Below are 15,168 nucleotides of genomic sequence, written 5' to 3'. Positions count from 1 at the left end.
TCGAGAGCAGCCTGGCCAATATGGTGAAACCCAGTCTCTACTAAAAATACAAAAAAAAAAAAAAAAAATAGCCAGGCATGGTGGCACATGCCTGTAATCCCAGCTACTCGAGAGGCTGAGACAGGAGAACTGCTTGAACCCGGGAGGTGGAGGTTGCACTCCAGCCTGGGTGACAGAGTGAGACTCCGTCTAAAAAAAAAAAATGAAGATAATGACCTCTGGTTTTTAGTCTGGCCTGTAACAAGCTTGGGAGTCCTCACTCCTGTCTTCACAAAGAAAAATGCTGAACAAACCGAAAGTCAACAACTCTTGTTGGATCTATCAGAGAATTGAGGGCACAGGGCAAACTGCTACCCCTAAAACTGGAGAGACAAAAAGGCAGATACAGAGAATCACAACTTAACAGCAGAAGCCCAGAAACAGAAACAGAAACAGAAACTTCTGGGGAGCCAGTACCAGGGTAGGAAAACTTAAAGTGTAATTGACTCGTAGCTGGAGGCTTAGGGTGGACAAATTTGAGAGCTAAAAAATCTATAGTGGCCAGGCATGGTGGCTCATGCCTGTAATCCCAGCACTTTGTGAGGCTGAGGCACGCAGATCACTGAGCTCAAGGGTTTGAGACCAGCTTGGGCAACATGGCAAAACCCCATCTCTACAAAAAAGACAAAAAGTAGCCGGGTGTGGTTGCACATGCCTGTAATGCCAGCTACTCAGGAGGCTGAGGTGGATCACCTGCGTCTGGGGATGTTGAGGCTGCAGTAAGCTGAGATCACGACACTGCCCTCCAGCCTGGGCGACAGAGTGAGACTGTCTCAAAAAACAAAACAAAACAAAATCTAGAGGTCTCATTCTTAGGGGGGACCCTACCCTTTTTTTGGTGTTTTTTATTTTTTGTTTCTTGTTTTTGTTTTGCCCAGGCTGGAATGCAGTGGTGCAATCACAGCTTACTGCAGCCTCCAACTCCTGGGCTCAAGCAATCCTCCTGCCTCAGCCCAACTAGCTAGGACTACAGGTGTGTACCACCATGCCTGGCTTTTTTTTTTTTTTCTTTTGAGATGGAGTCTCACTCTGTCACCAGGCTGGAGTGCAGTGGTGCAATCTCAGCTCACTGCAACCTCCGCCTCCCAAGTTCAAGTGATTCTCCCGCCTCAGCCTCCTGAGTAGCTGGGGTTACAGGCACGCACCACCAGGCCCAGCTAATTTTTGTATTTTTAGTAGAGACGGGGTTTCACCATGTTGGCCAGGATGGTCTTGATCTCTTGACCTTGTGATCCACCCACCTCAGCCTCCCGAACTGCTGGGATTACAGGTGTGAGCCACTGCGCCCGGTCACCTGGCTAACTTTTAGGTTGTTTTTTTTTTTTGTAGAGACAAGTTCTCACTATGTTACCCAGACTGGTCTTGAACTCCTAGCCTCAAGCAATCCTAGGTGTGAGCCATGGCACATGGCCACAAGTTTTACCAGGATCCCACAGTGAAAACTGGAGAACCCCCTGCTCCCCCACCTCCTGCCCCATGATTCTGGCAGAGGGGAAAAGGAAAGTAGCCATTTTGAAATATATCCATTTCATTCTGTTCTCACTCTGTCGCCCAGGCTGGAGTGCAATTCATTGCAACCAGGCTGGATTACAGCTCACTGCAACCTCAACCTCCTGGGCTCAGGCAATCCTCCTACGTCAGCCTCCTGAGTAACTGGGGCTACAGGTGTGCACATCTATGCCTGGCTAGTTTTTCAATTTTTTTTTGTAGAGACGGGGGTCTCGCCATTTTGCCCAGGCTGGTCTCAAACTCCTGGGCTCAAGTGATCCACCTGCCTCGGACTCCCAAGAAGTCAGCTACACAGAGATAGCAGCTGAAAATGAATAATTCAGCTGGGCACGGTGGCTCACGCCTGTAATCCTAGCACTTTGGGAGGCCAAGGCAGGTGGATCGCTTGAGGTCAGGAGTTTGAGACCAGCCTGGGCAACATGGCAAAACCCCATCTCTACTAAAACAAAAATTAGCCGGGCGTGGTGGTGTACGACCTGTAGTCCCACCTACTTGGAGGCTGAGGCACCAGAATTGCTTGAACTTGGGAGGCACAGGTTGCAGTGAGCTGATATTGAGCCACTGCACTCCAGCCTGAGCAACAAAGCGAGACATTGTCTCAAAAAACAAACAAACAAAAAAATCCACTGTAACAGAAATGACGAATGTCTGTGATGGGCTCATCAATAGACTGGACATGGCCAAAGAACATGGTGCGCTTGAAGAAATGTCAACAGAAATTTCCAAAGCTGAAATACAATGAGAAAAAAAAATGAAAAAGAACACAATATCCAAGAATTGTAGGACAATTATAGAAAGTGTAGCATACACATAATCAGAATGGCAGAGAAGAAAATAAAGGAACAAAAGAAATGTGGCAATAATGACTGAGAATTTCCCGCAAATTAATGATAGACACAAAACACAGATCCAGGAAGCTCCGAGAACAGCAAGCAGGATAAATACCAAAAACAAAAAACGAAGATAGACCAGGCTGGGCAACACAGAGAGACCCCTTCTCTACAAAACACATTTTTCTTTCTTTTTTTTTTTTTTTTTTTTTTTGTAGAGTCAGGGTCTCACTGTGTTGCCCAGGCTGGTCTCAAACTCCTGGCCTCAAGTGATCCTCCCACTTCAGCCTCCCAAAGTTCTGGGATTACAGGCATGAGCCACCACACCCACCAAAAAAGATTTTTTAAAAAATTAGCCAGGGACTGCGTGCAGTAGCTCACGCCTGCGATCCCAACACTTTGAGAAGCCGAGGTTGGAAGATGGCTTGAGTCCAGGAATTCGAGACCAGCCTGGGCAACAAAGACTTGTCTCTATAAAAAAATAGAAAAAAATAAGCCAAGCATGGTGGTGCATGCCTGTAGCCCCAGCTACTTTGGAGACTGAGGCAGGAGGATCACTTAAGCCCAGGAGGCAGAGGTTGCAGTGAGCCAAGATCACTGCACTCCACCCTGAGCAACAGAGCAAGACTGTCTTCCCACCTCAAAAAAAAAAAAAAAAAAAAAAAAAAGGAAAACAACAGAAGTTCAGATCTACATAAGAAAGAAAGAACATTAGAGAAGGAATAGAGAAGGAATAAATAAAGGAAAAAAGGAAGATAACTAGAATTTCACACATATCCATTTTGGGGTACTTTGGGACTGGGTGTTTCTTGGGCAGTCGAAGGTGCGGATCAGCTGAGACTGATGCGGGGCGGAGACAAGGATGTATGAACCATTATCTCTGGGAATGGAAGACATTGGCTAAAGACGGAGCAGTTTCACTAAATCCTTGTAAAGTGGTCAAGGCAGGCAACTAATCCAGCCAACAATTAAGGAGTGTAAGCTGTGTGTTAGGTTCTGTGTTTGCTGAAGGAAATGAGAGGCACCAGGAAGCCTGTGAAAGAGACAGTCAAGGAGAGCAGTCAATTACATTAGGGGGCTGACAAGTTCAGTGCACAACAGAATCCTAAAACAAGAAACTAATTTGTGTGTGTGTGTGTGTGTGTGTGTGTGTGTGTGTGTGTGTGTGTGTGTCCCCGTCTCACTCTATCACTCAGGCTGGAGTGCAGTCACTGAAGCCTCAACCTCCCTGGCTCAAACAATCCTCCCACCTCAGCCTCCCAAGTAGCTGGGACTACAGGCGCGCCACTACGCCCCGCTAGTTTTTTGATTTTCAATACAGACAGGTTCTCGCCATGTGATCCAGTCTGGTCTGGAACTCCTGGGCTCAAGCGGATCGATCCTCCCATATCGGCCTCCCAGAGTGCTAGGATTACAGGTGTGAGTCACCGTGCCCCCAGCCTGTATTTTATTTCTTCTTCCTTTTTTTTTTTTTTTTTTTTTTTTTGACAGGGATTCTCCCTCTGTCGCCCAGGCTGGAATGCAGAGGCAAGATAGCGGCTCACTCCCACCTCCCGTCTACTGGGTTCAAGCGATTCTCCTGCCTTGGCCTCCTGAGTAGCTGGGATTACAGGCGCCTGCCACCACGCCCAGCTAATTTTTGTATTTTTAGCAGAGAAGGGGTTTCACCATGTCGCCCAGGCTTGTCTGGAGCTCCTGGGCTCAAGTGACCCTCCTGCCTCGGCCTCTCAAAGCGCTGGGATTAGACACAAGCCACCACGCCCGGCCTGTATTTTATTTTTTAAGGGCGGGCGCCCTCTTCTGTTTTATAGAAGGAACAGTCGAATTCCTACTGGAAGCGACGCGCGCAGCGGGGAAGGCTTTGTAGACGCCGGCTCGGGTCTGGGATTTAAAGAACTGAATTTCGATGGGTGAAGACAGTGGGAAAGGGCGGTGGCATGATCCTTGTTTTACAGACTAGGAAATCGAGCCTCAGGGGAGTGACGGGGCTTCTCCGCCGGCTCCGCGAAGGAGGGTGGGAGGACCCAGACGAGCGGCCACAACAGCCTCAGCGGCCACAACAGCCTCAGCGGCCACAACAGCTTCAGCGGCCAACTCATGTCAGCCGGCAGAGGGCGCAGGGAGCGGGCAGCTCCAGCTCCGCTGGGGCGTGGCCTTCTGACGCACCGACACAGTTCCCTCTGTGGCCACCCATTGGCTCCCTCTTACCGCCCTTTTCCGGGGCAAGGGAAGCTAGCAGCGGAGCCGGAAGTGAGGCACCCTCGGGCTCGAGACAGCAGCGGCGTTTAAAGCTGAGCGACCCAGTGCCACTGGAGACGGTCAGCTTCTCCACTCAGGCTCCTCCAGCCCGAGCCAGAAGACCCCCTCCCCCAGAATTCTGGGGGCCTATGGAAGGGAGCCGAGTCAGATCGCGAGGTACCCAGAGCCGAGCCACAGGGCGTTGCCAGAAGCCCCGCCCCTAGGAGTGATCGGAAAGCCTCACCCATCCGGGTGAGGAACCTGGAGGGACCGCCTCGGGGCGGAGCCCGCCGACCATGGCTACGCCCCCGGTGGCCGGTCCCGCAGCTCTACGCTTTGCCGCCGCGGCTAGCTGGCAGGTTGTGCGCGGACGCTGCGTGGAACATTTTCCGCGAGTACTGGAGTTTCTGCGATCTCTGCGCGCTGTTGCCCCTGGCTTGGTTCGCTACCGGCACCACGAACGCCTTTGTATGGGCCTAAAGGCCAAGGTATTGGAGCAAGTAGGACCTGGAAAGGGAAAGAAAGGGGCGGGATGCGAGCACCTGACAAGGGCCTACAGCTTGGGGATGAGACTAGTTGGAAAAGGTCAGCTTGCCCCGAAGTAGGGATTCTGAATTCAGTACCGTACAGGTGGTGGTGGAGCTGATCCTGCAGGGCCGGCCTTGGGCCCAAGTCCTGAAAGCCCTGAATCACCACTTTCCAGAATCTGGACCTATAGTGCGGGATCCCAAGGCTGTGAGTAATCCCCGGAACAAGCCCTGACCCCAGTTACACTTGGTGCAGCAAAGTTGCTCCTCCTGTCTACTGGATGTTGGTGCTGACTTCTCTGTCTTCTGTATCCTCAACAGACAAAGCAGGATCTGAGGAAGATTTTGGAAGCACGGGAAACTTTTTACCAGCAGGTGAAGCAGCTGTCAGAGGCTCCTGTGGATTTGGCCTCGAAGCTGCAGGTGAGACTGGTTTGAAGGCTATTATGTGGCTCCTATTTTCTCTAACCTACTTTTTTTTTTTTTTTTTTTTTGAGGACTCTCGCTCTGTCGCCCAGGCTGGAGTGCAGTGGCACAATCTCGGCTCACTGCAACCTCTGCCTCTCGGGTTCAAGCGATTCTCCTGCCTCAGCCTCCCGAGTATCTGAGATTACAAATGCCCAGCTAATTTTTGTATTTTAGTAGAGGTGGGGTTTCATCATGTTGGCCAGGCTGGTCTCGAACTCCTGACCTCAAGTGATCCGCCCACCTCGGCCTCCCAAAGGGCCAGGATTACAGGCGTGAGCCACCGTGCCTGGCCACTAACCCACTTTTGACTTCCTACTCTCCCCCGCTGTAGGAACTTGAACAAGAGTATGGGGAACCCTTTCTGGCTGCCATGGAAAAGTTGCTTTTTGAATACTTGTGTCAGCTGGAGAAAGCACTGCCTACACCGCGGGCACAGCAGGTTTCGTTGGGGCAAAACATGTAAGGGCAGAGTGTGGGGTGGTTGTATCAAGAATTGTGGTCTTCATACCTCTGTCCCTGCCCACAGCTTCAGGATGTGCTGAGTTGGATGCAGCCTGGAGCCTCTATCCCCTCTTCTCTTGCCTGGAGACAATATGGTGTGGACATGGGGTGGCCACTCCCAGGTACTAGGAATTTGTAGGTGTAGTGTTTAGCCTGAGACCTTTTGAGGCAGTCACTGGAATAGTTCCATGGGCTCCGGGCATAAGAAACCAGTTATTCTGTTACTATCTGTTCTCTTTATAAGGGGCCTCATTTTCTTTTTCAGAGTGCTCTGTTACTGACTCAGTGAACCTGGCTGAGCCCATGGAACAGAATCCTCCTCAGCAACAAAGACTAGCACTCCACAATCCTCTGCCAAAAGCCAAGCCTGGCACACGCCTTCCTCAGGGACCATCTTCAAGGACGCACCCAGCACCTCTAGCTGGCCGACACTTCAATCTGGCCCCCCTAGGCCGACGAAGAGTCCAGTCCCAATGGGCCTCCACTAGGGGAGGCCATAAGGAGCGCCCCACAGTCATGCTGTTTCCCTTTAGGAATCTCGGCTCACCAACCCAGGTCATATCTAAGCCTGAGAGCAAGGAAGAACATGCGATATACACAGCAGACCTAGCCATGAGCACAAGAGCAGCCTCCACTGGGAAGTCTAAGAGTCCATGCCAGACCCTGGGAGGAAGGGCTCTGAAGGAGAACCCAGTTGACTTGCCTGCCACAGAGCAAAAGGAGTGAGTGGAACAGAGTTGCTTCTTACTAGGAGCACATTCTTTGCCTGCCTTCCCTTCATCCTATCCTCTTTGCTTGCTCTCACCTCAGGAATTGCTTGGATTGCTACACGGACCCCCTGAGACTATCATTATTACCTCCTAGGGCCAAGAAGCCAGGTAGGTAGTCTGAGTCAGGATTGGATCAACAGCCTTCTCTCTTGGGGACTTTCAAGAGCCTGTGTTCATCTAGAAGTAGTAGTTTGATTCTGGTTTCCCTCCTACAGTGTGTCCTCCATCTCTATGCAGCTCCGTCATTACCATAGGGGACTTGGTTTTAGACTCTGATGAGGAAGAAAATGGCCAGGGGGAAGGAAAGGTGAGTAGGAAGGAGCAGAAAGCTGGGGAAGGGGATGGGTAAAACAAGACTGAGAAATTCATATGCTTCAGAATTCAGAGGGCTCAGGGAATGGTTTCAGATGGTAGGATCTCCCTGCTCCCTTCTCTACAGGAATCTCTGGAAAACTATCAGAAGACAAAGTTTGACACCTTGATCCCCACTCTCTGTGAATACCTACCCCCTTCTGGCCACGGTGCCATGCCTGTTCCTTCCTGTGACTGTAGAGACAGCTCTAGACCTTTGTGATAGAACTAAAATGCCCTCTGTACTCTGCCTGTCTCCTGCCTCCTCAGCTCTGCAAGTAGTTTAGTAGGAATGAAGTGGAAGTCCAGGCTTGGATTGCCTAACTACACTGCTAAAAATATTTGTAATCCTTAATAATTAAACTTTGGATTTGTTAAAATACTGCCTTGATGTGAAGGAGGGGAATTAAGGTTTCCATAAGGTCAGCATAGGCCATTCCTTAGAAACAGAACTGGCCCTTCCAAACTGGAAGGATCCCTTTGCCTTTTTTTACTTCCCTTGCTAAGTGTTGTTCAGCTGTGCCTAAAAGGGTTAGCAGGGTTGACAGCCTGGAAGAGAAAGGTCCTTTGGTATTCTAGAAATATGTGTCCTAATGCCAGAATATACTTTGTAAGTTCTCATGCTGCCAGATTATCTGGGGGTGGTGGCACTAGAATGGAGATAGTTCATGGGAATAATACTCATTGTTCTTGACCCCACTGGGTCAGTGCTGACCCTACCACCACCCACTCTGCAGCAGCACCCAGATGCTAGCCTTGTACAGAAAGCCCCAGCATCTCTTTACAGTCAATGAGCTCTCTCTTTATTGAGGTATGTCAAATATACAAACACTTCAGAGCTTTTTAGATATGTGAAGTTCCCATTTAGTGAAGCAGATTAACAAAACATGATTCTAAAAGCCTGCCTCCTCTAGACCAAGGCCATGTAAAAGATTTATGTACCAGTCAGCATCTTTTCCTTTTAATAATCTTCAGGATGTTGGGTCCCCAGATTCTCATTTGATTTTCTTGCATCATTTTCTCAGACTGTTTGCTTCCTTGCTTCCTCCCCAGTGAGTGCCTTGGGCATTTTGTGTGTGCAGATAGAGAAGTACAGAGTTACTGCAGGAGCCCTCAGGAGTGAGACAACAGGAAATGACAAAGTAACACAGAGCTGCAGTAGCTGGGATGGGTGAGGACCCCACTTGGGATGCCCCATGGTAGAGTACTGGTGCCTTGGGAGGGTAGAACTGCTCAGGTCTAGCATGCCTCACTGAAGATTGGATTCACCTGCTGGGTGACTCGAATGAAGGTAGTTCTCCTGCTCAACTCTTTGAGCTTAGCTGCTCCCACATAGGTACATGTAGAGCGGATCCCTCCTAGGATGTCTCGGATGGTATGTTCCACATCTCCTTTAAAAGGAACTTCCACTGTCTTTCCCTCTGAGGCTCTTAAAGTAGGAAAAACTTTATTATCTTCTCTTCTGGATTCCTTAAGCCCAGGGACTTTTCCCCAGACCCTAGCATTGAGCCCCGGTTCACCATGCTTTTCCTGAGAACTGTACCATCCCCCTCTCAGCAGCCATGAGTTCTGCCCCCATACTATTACTAAGCTCCTGGGCCTCCATACATACCTGTACTCAGCCACGCCCCCAGCATACTTCTTCATGGCCATTTCAGAACTCATTCCATAGAAGAGCTTGTACTTCTTGCCGTCCCTCTCGATGAGCTCACCACCTGACTCACTGTGCCCAGCCAGCATGCCACCCAGCATCACAAAGTCAGCTCCTGCCCCTGCCACCATCATGGAGGGGGGAAAGAGATTAATCTGGCCAAGGTGCTCACATGGCCACCCTCAAAAGCAACTCACACCATATTCTCAGTCCTGACAATGATTCCAGCATCTTCCTCGTTCAGCTTCCCTAGCTGACCCACAGTCCATGCAGGCCTGATCTGCCCTGGCCTCTATTCCTCAGTGGGTATGATTTCCCCAAGATTTAAAGAAGAGCCTCTGGAGAGTCCCTGCGTGGCTTTTGCTTTCTCCTTTTGCTGTTTTTACCATCATCGTCTGGTCATTTCATTTTACTGTGCCCAGCTAAATAAGACTCATTTCATGTGTCCCAAGAGCAAAGATCCCCAACTCTAATGGGAGTAATGATCTCCTGGGAAGCTGTGCAAAATGAAAAATGCAGATGTGCTGTCCCATTCCTCAGAGCCTAATATTTTTAGGTCTGGCTGGGGCTCAGGAGTCTGCACTGTGCAGCAATCTAGGAGATGGTGAGATGGCCCTGGCCCACACTTGGAGTCTCAGATGTCCCCTGCTGGCTGCCCCAGGTGATACCATAGACTTCAGAGTCACTAATTCATATTATGAAAGAATCTGAATGACTTCCTGAGCCTCTCTTAGCCTGACCCTAGACCCTCAGAGGTGATTCATCCTCTTGTATAGAATCATCCTTCCATGCCCTCAAGCTCCTTACCAAAAGCCTTGGCCACATCCCCAGGACAGCTGCAACCTCCATCCTGCAAAGTAAGGAGCACTATGAACACAACATGGATTTCCCAAGCCCTCAGGGATGTCCCAACAGCCCAACTCAAAGCCATCAAGAACCCAGGAATTCTAATCCATCTCTGCCACCTCCATACCCTGCAGAAACCCAGCTCATACCCTACCCTGCCCTTGAGTCTTACTGAAATGATGTGGCCTTTGAGGCCATGAGCAGCATCTGCACACTCCATCACTGCACTGAGCTGTGGATATCCCACTCCAGTTTTCTTCCGAGTAGTACACACAGAGCCTAGGAAGAACATGACAAGGGTGAGAATGACGTGCTCCACAGGTGTTTGCCACTGAAGGGGGGTAGCCGGTGGCCCCCCAGTGAACCAGCTTACCTGGCCCAATTCCCACTTTGATGATGTCAGCCCCAGAAAGGATGAGCTCTTCTACCATCTCTCCTGTTACCACATTCCCTGCCTGAGACAGAGCAATTGAAATACAGCATCCTTAGGGCCAGAAACAGGAGGTCATGTATTGTTACAGTAAGCATGGACCATGACTTTCCAACATTATTACAAAGAAAGGATAACTAGGTCCCCTCTACTGGGCCCTCTGAGGGCTTTTACACACTTTAGAGAACCCTGCTCCCTACCCATTCGCCCAACACCAAGCCAAGGTAGGAGTGAGTGGCCAATGTCACCACTGAACCTAGGGTAAAGCTGAGGTCCATGCTGCACTTTTCTAAGGCAACAAGGTGCTATGATCAACAGGGACACATGAAGTGGCATGGAGGAGCCTTCAGTGAGGCAAAGGGAATTACTGGACCAGGCTCACATCTGATTTACAGTAGATTTAGCTCCCCTTCCTCAAGAGACCCAAACATATTCTGTCCTTAAGCCATTCTGTCATAGAACCTGTCTGGCTTCAGGGAAAGGGAGAAGGCATGGTAGTGTAGGCTAAAGACCCATTTGACCAGTTGTATTGGCTTTTGATGGTCAGTAGACACACCCCTCAATGCTGTGAAGAAAATGAAGGCCACTCTTCTAAGCTTGTAAAAAAATAAATCATTGTTCATGTGACCCCTTTTTATGTGACTGTATTATGTGTCCATTTCAGTGGGCAGATGTCTATGTACCACAGGTATGTACAGTGCACAGATGTTCCATCATGGTTTGGTGAGTGACATCAGGGACTAGATTTACAAAGTCTATGAACCAAGGGTCAGAGATACTACAATGACCAAATAGACATTTTCAGCTTAGAACTATGGATAATCATCCAGTATCATGATTAAATGAACTAGGAATATCATAATGCAGCAGAGGAGAAATGGACTGATGTAGCAAAACGGAGTGGCAGGAAAGTGGAAAGATAAAAAGGTACCGACTATAATAGAAACATACCATGATGGTGTGCTGGGGGAAGCGCTTCCGTACATCTTTTACAAATTCAACAAAGTGTTCAGAGTAGCCATTTGCCACATCCAGGCATATATACTTCACCTGGGGAATAGCTTCCAGGATCTGTTCCAGCTGCTCAAAGTCAGAAGAGCCTGTGCCTGAGCTGGCAGCCAGATGCTGTGGGAGAAACAGAGCCATTGGCATATGAGAGATGATCTGGTGGGCAGCCAGTGGGTCATTGGTGAGTGTTGGTCCCCAGAAAGCCAAAATATAATTGCTGGAAAACTGGGATAAGGAAGGGAGCAGGGTATGCCCAGTGTTACCTCAAGACAGTCAGGATTCTGGCCAGCAAACTCTTGCCACTGATCGAGGCTATAGTGCTTATGGACAGCAGTGAAGAGAGAGAACTGGGGAGAAGACAAAGAAGCATCAAAAGGGGGGAAACTTTATTAAGGTCTTTTTCTAGAAACAGACCTATTCTATCTGAGGGAGGACATGATTGAAGTTGGGGAGGAAACAAGTCAAAGAAGTTAGGTTGAGCTGGGATTTGAGTTCAACCTTTCTTCTCTCTACAAATACCAGTAGGGTTTTTTTTCTTTTTTTTTTATTATTATTATACTTTAAGTTTTAGGGTACATGTGCACAATGTGCAGGTTTGTTACATATGTATCCATGTGCCATGCTGGTGTGCTGCACCCATTAACTCGTTATTTAGCATTAGGTATATCTCCTAATGCTGTCCCTCCCCCCTCCCCTCACCCCACAACAGTCCCCAGAGTGTGATGTTCCCCTTCCTGTGTCCATGTGTTCTCATTGTTCAATTCCCACCTATGAGTGAGAACATGCGGTGTTTGGTTTTTTGTCCTTGTGATAGTTTACTGAGAATGATGGTTTCCAGTTTCATCCATGTCCCTACAAAGGACATGAACTCATCATTTTTTCTTTTTACCATAAGCTAGTACTTGTCAGATTTCCCACCAAAGTACTGAGTGATCTGGGTTGGATTTCATCTGCCAGCACATTCACTGCTTCTGACTTAAAAGGTGACAAGCTGCTGGTGCAGTGGGACAGGCAGCAGACATGAAAGAACCATGAAGAGGCTGGATGGAGCCTGTGTTTTTCTGCACTGACTCAGCCCCTCTCCTAAGGTAAGCTAGTACTAAACTATTTTTGGTTATGTTCTCGTTCATTTACCAGCAATAATTCAGTAGGTCTGGATGCTCACCAAAGGTAATGCCTTAAGGTTGATAAAAGCTGATAAGGGGCTACCCTACCCTGTCTCCATCTCTAATGGAAAAAAGGACAAATTTCCTAGTTGGGGACATGGATCAAGCTAAAAAATCTGTTTCATTCAGTCCATTTTAATAAAGTTCAAGGATCTAATGACTCGTCAAACTCATATTCTCTAGCTCAACAGATTGCAAACAATATCCCAATACTTTGAGGAAGGCATTCAAAGGCCGTTGTGAATGCTAGTGTTTGTGCTTTACATGTCTACATGCAAACAGACAAGAGACAGCAGTTGGCTGAAACAGCACAAATCTTGCAACTGACAAGAAACCCAAGGAAGTCATGTATTAGCTAGCAACAAGCAAGTGCTCTACATACGTATTCAGAGATCAACAATATCTAGCTAAAGCTGGTATTGAATTCTGCTTTCTCAACAACTCTATCATCAACATACTGATAAGCAAAGAAAAGTCACTATAGGATAGGAAGTCAGCAGACGTTGGAGATATACTGGCAGAATGTGGCATGATGAGCCCATCAGATTACATACCAAGCTTAGAAAAAGATGTTTGCTTGCATCCAACCTTTTTATTACAGTAAGACTTTGCTCTTATCTCTAAAACCTGATTTCTTTACCTCTCATCAGCAATACTGAAAGCCAGGCTCCACATAAAGCATTAAGACAGTCCCCAAAATGGTTCATGTATTACAGCACGTCTGTTAACTCTGCAGTCAGAGTCACCATTTCTGAACTCTACTGGTCAGGGCAGATGGACAGTGGGCAACAGAAAGATTCCTAAGCAGTTACTGAATGACAATAAAAATAAAGTAAAAATAAAACTGCGCAACTATCAACCTCAAAGAAATGACAAGACATTCCACAAAGACACAGCAATCAAAAATAGAAAAAGGATATGAAGTCCTTAAGACTAATGGAGCCACAAACAATAGCAGAATTCATCAACCAGGGCTACATGGATCAACCAGCAGAGTGCATATATTCTCAGAGTGCTCAGATAACTCTCTACCTTCTCAGCAACAAGTATAGAGGCAGGTAATAGTACTGACAGGAGCAGCATCTTCCATTTCAAAGTGAACAACTTGTATATAAGAAAAACACATCCCATTTGGGGCACATCCCAGAAACTCCCAGGAACCTAGGACTTAAAGAAGAGGAAGATTAAAAAAAGAAGAAGAATGGCAGAATTATTCTTTTATTAATGAATTGTTCTTATTAAAGAAAATTAATAAGTTGCTTCTCCTAGGATCTTCTAGTTAGGATTTTTGAATGCTTAAACTGTAGTTTCTGGACTAAAACAGTGACTGCTTAATGTGGACAATCGCATAACTGAAGGGATGCATGTGACTGTGAGGGGGTGACCTGGGTGGTGGGAAAAGTTGGCAAGGTGTACAAACTGCTAAACAGGACAAAAGGGAAAATTCTGTTCATATATCAGAAATATCGGAGCAAAACTTAGTTTTGAATCTCACTAATTCAGATGGCCTTTTGAACTTATCAGATAAAGGGCTTTAGTAGTGGAAAAAACCATAAATCAGAGCATCCTGACTGCTAACTGCCAGAGAGCTGACTGGGCATGGGGGTGGGGATGCAAACACCTCTGCAGTCAGCTGGGCTAACTGGACACCAATAGGGATGGGGCATGAGGAAAGCCCTACCTTACAGAGAATCTTGGCCATCTCAAAGGTGCCCACAGTATCCATATTGGCAGCAATGATGGGAACCCCAGTGTATGTCTGCTTTGAGTTCCGAAATGAAAAGGATCTTGTGAGATCCACCTGCACATATGAACAGGAAATTGAGCATTTCATTAATCCAAAAAACGTACCATATTAGGACAAGGACAGGCATCTTTCTTGGTTGTGGCCCACCGGGAGCGTGGGGTCAAGAAACAGCAAGTAGAGAAGCTTTCTCACCTCACTTCGAGACTTAAGGGTACTGCGTTTGGGCCTCAAAAGGACATCCTTGAAGTCCAGTTTCACATCGTTGTCAATATGAGGCATGGCGCCTGGGGGTAGCGATGAATCTGAGGGCTGGAAGGCAGGAAGTCATAAGGACCAATCTTCCCCTGGGCTTTAACGCCCTGTTACGGCTGGCGGCCTCCCTTCGCTTAAGTTGTGGAAGGTCGGGCAAAGGTCGAAGTGTGGTCCCTGAAGCCTGTCGCCTCGGCCTATCCCGTGGCTGCGATTACCCTAGGGCTCCATCTCAGGTACTGTTTGTTGGGGAGAAGAGCTGGGAAAGGGTTGTGAGAGACCCTGACGGTGCACTCCTTACCCAGCTACACTTCCTTCTTCCAATCCTGCAAAGAGCAATGGGGCAAGAGGCTGATTTGGGGGAAAGAAGGAATGTTGGCGATGGGGGGCGGGGAGGGTTTATAACTAGTTTCCGGAATAGGGGGTACTCACTTCCTGTTGCCTTGGTCCAGGCGGAAGTTGACCAAAGACCACCTTGCTTAGCAACTAACCTCGTGCAATCCCGCTGAGCCTTCTGGGCCACGCCAGCAGGTTCCTCTAGTTGCCGGCGAGAACTACTAACCGACGAATTCCAGCTTCGGCGGCGGCCGGGCGAGGCCTTCTGGATAACAGAGTTCACGCACTGAGGTTGATGTTGGATCCGAGGGGGGTTAGACTACAACTCCCAGGGGGAAACGGGCGGGACCGCCTACTGGCACAATGGGAGGTGTAGTTCGTTCTGCCCCCACTTTTCGCTAGCCCGAGCTCGCCAGGGACTCTCAGAATCGCAGAGTCGTCATCTCTGCTGTTGCTAAACTGGATGCCTTATTTTAATTTACGACGTCACTGAACCGAAACG

General features: G+C 48.3%; 2 protein-coding genes across 10 annotated transcripts; one reads left to right on the top strand and one right to left on the bottom strand.

Moving 5' to 3' along the window:
- The first annotated feature begins 4,394 nt into the window (after window positions 1–4,394).
- Window positions 4,395–10,787, top strand: TINF2 (TERF1 interacting nuclear factor 2). Of its 2 annotated transcripts, XM_032180129.2 has the most exons (9): window positions 4,397–5,104; window positions 5,247–5,351; window positions 5,465–5,566; window positions 5,943–6,050; window positions 6,138–6,234; window positions 6,378–6,834; window positions 6,923–6,990; window positions 7,098–7,189; window positions 7,322–10,787. In XM_032180129.2, the coding sequence occupies exons 1-9, from the start codon at window positions 4,913–4,915 to the stop codon at window positions 7,454–7,456; spliced, it is 1,356 nt and encodes a 451-aa protein (XP_032036020.1). In that variant the 5' UTR covers window positions 4,397–4,912; the 3' UTR covers window positions 7,457–10,787. The 2 variants fall into 2 exon arrangements, with proteins under 2 accessions (XP_032036022.1, XP_032036020.1); XM_032180131.2 differs by lacking the exon at window positions 5,247–5,351 and having other exon boundaries at window positions 4,395–5,104.
- GMPR2 (guanosine monophosphate reductase 2) lies at window positions 8,473–14,965 on the bottom strand. Of its 8 annotated transcripts, none has more exons than XM_032180123.2 (10): window positions 14,822–14,965; window positions 14,274–14,390; window positions 14,016–14,135; window positions 11,432–11,515; window positions 11,112–11,285; window positions 10,104–10,185; window positions 9,903–10,009; window positions 9,692–9,734; window positions 8,846–9,005; window positions 8,473–8,662 (listed from the first exon to the last, which is right to left on the bottom strand). In XM_032180123.2, the coding sequence occupies exons 2-10, from the start codon at window positions 14,358–14,360 to the stop codon at window positions 8,473–8,475; spliced, it is 1,047 nt and encodes a 348-aa protein (XP_032036014.1). In that variant the 5' UTR covers window positions 14,361–14,390; window positions 14,822–14,965. The 8 variants fall into 8 exon arrangements, with proteins under 8 accessions (XP_032036014.1, XP_032036015.1, XP_032036013.1 ...); XM_032180124.2 differs by having other exon boundaries at window positions 14,763–14,851; XM_032180122.2 differs by lacking the exon at window positions 14,822–14,965 and adding an exon at window positions 14,632–14,740.
- Between the last annotated feature and the right edge of the window lie 203 nt (window positions 14,966–15,168).

The sequence above is a fragment of the Hylobates moloch genome, unplaced genomic scaffold (genome assembly GCF_009828535.3).
Source record: "Hylobates moloch isolate HMO894 unplaced genomic scaffold, HMol_V3 SCAFFOLD_16, whole genome shotgun sequence".
In the NCBI taxonomy this organism is placed as follows: domain Eukaryota; kingdom Metazoa; phylum Chordata; class Mammalia; order Primates; family Hylobatidae; genus Hylobates; species Hylobates moloch.
The sequence above is the reverse complement of the archived record's forward strand: the minus strand, read 5'-3'. Positions and strand labels throughout refer to the sequence as shown.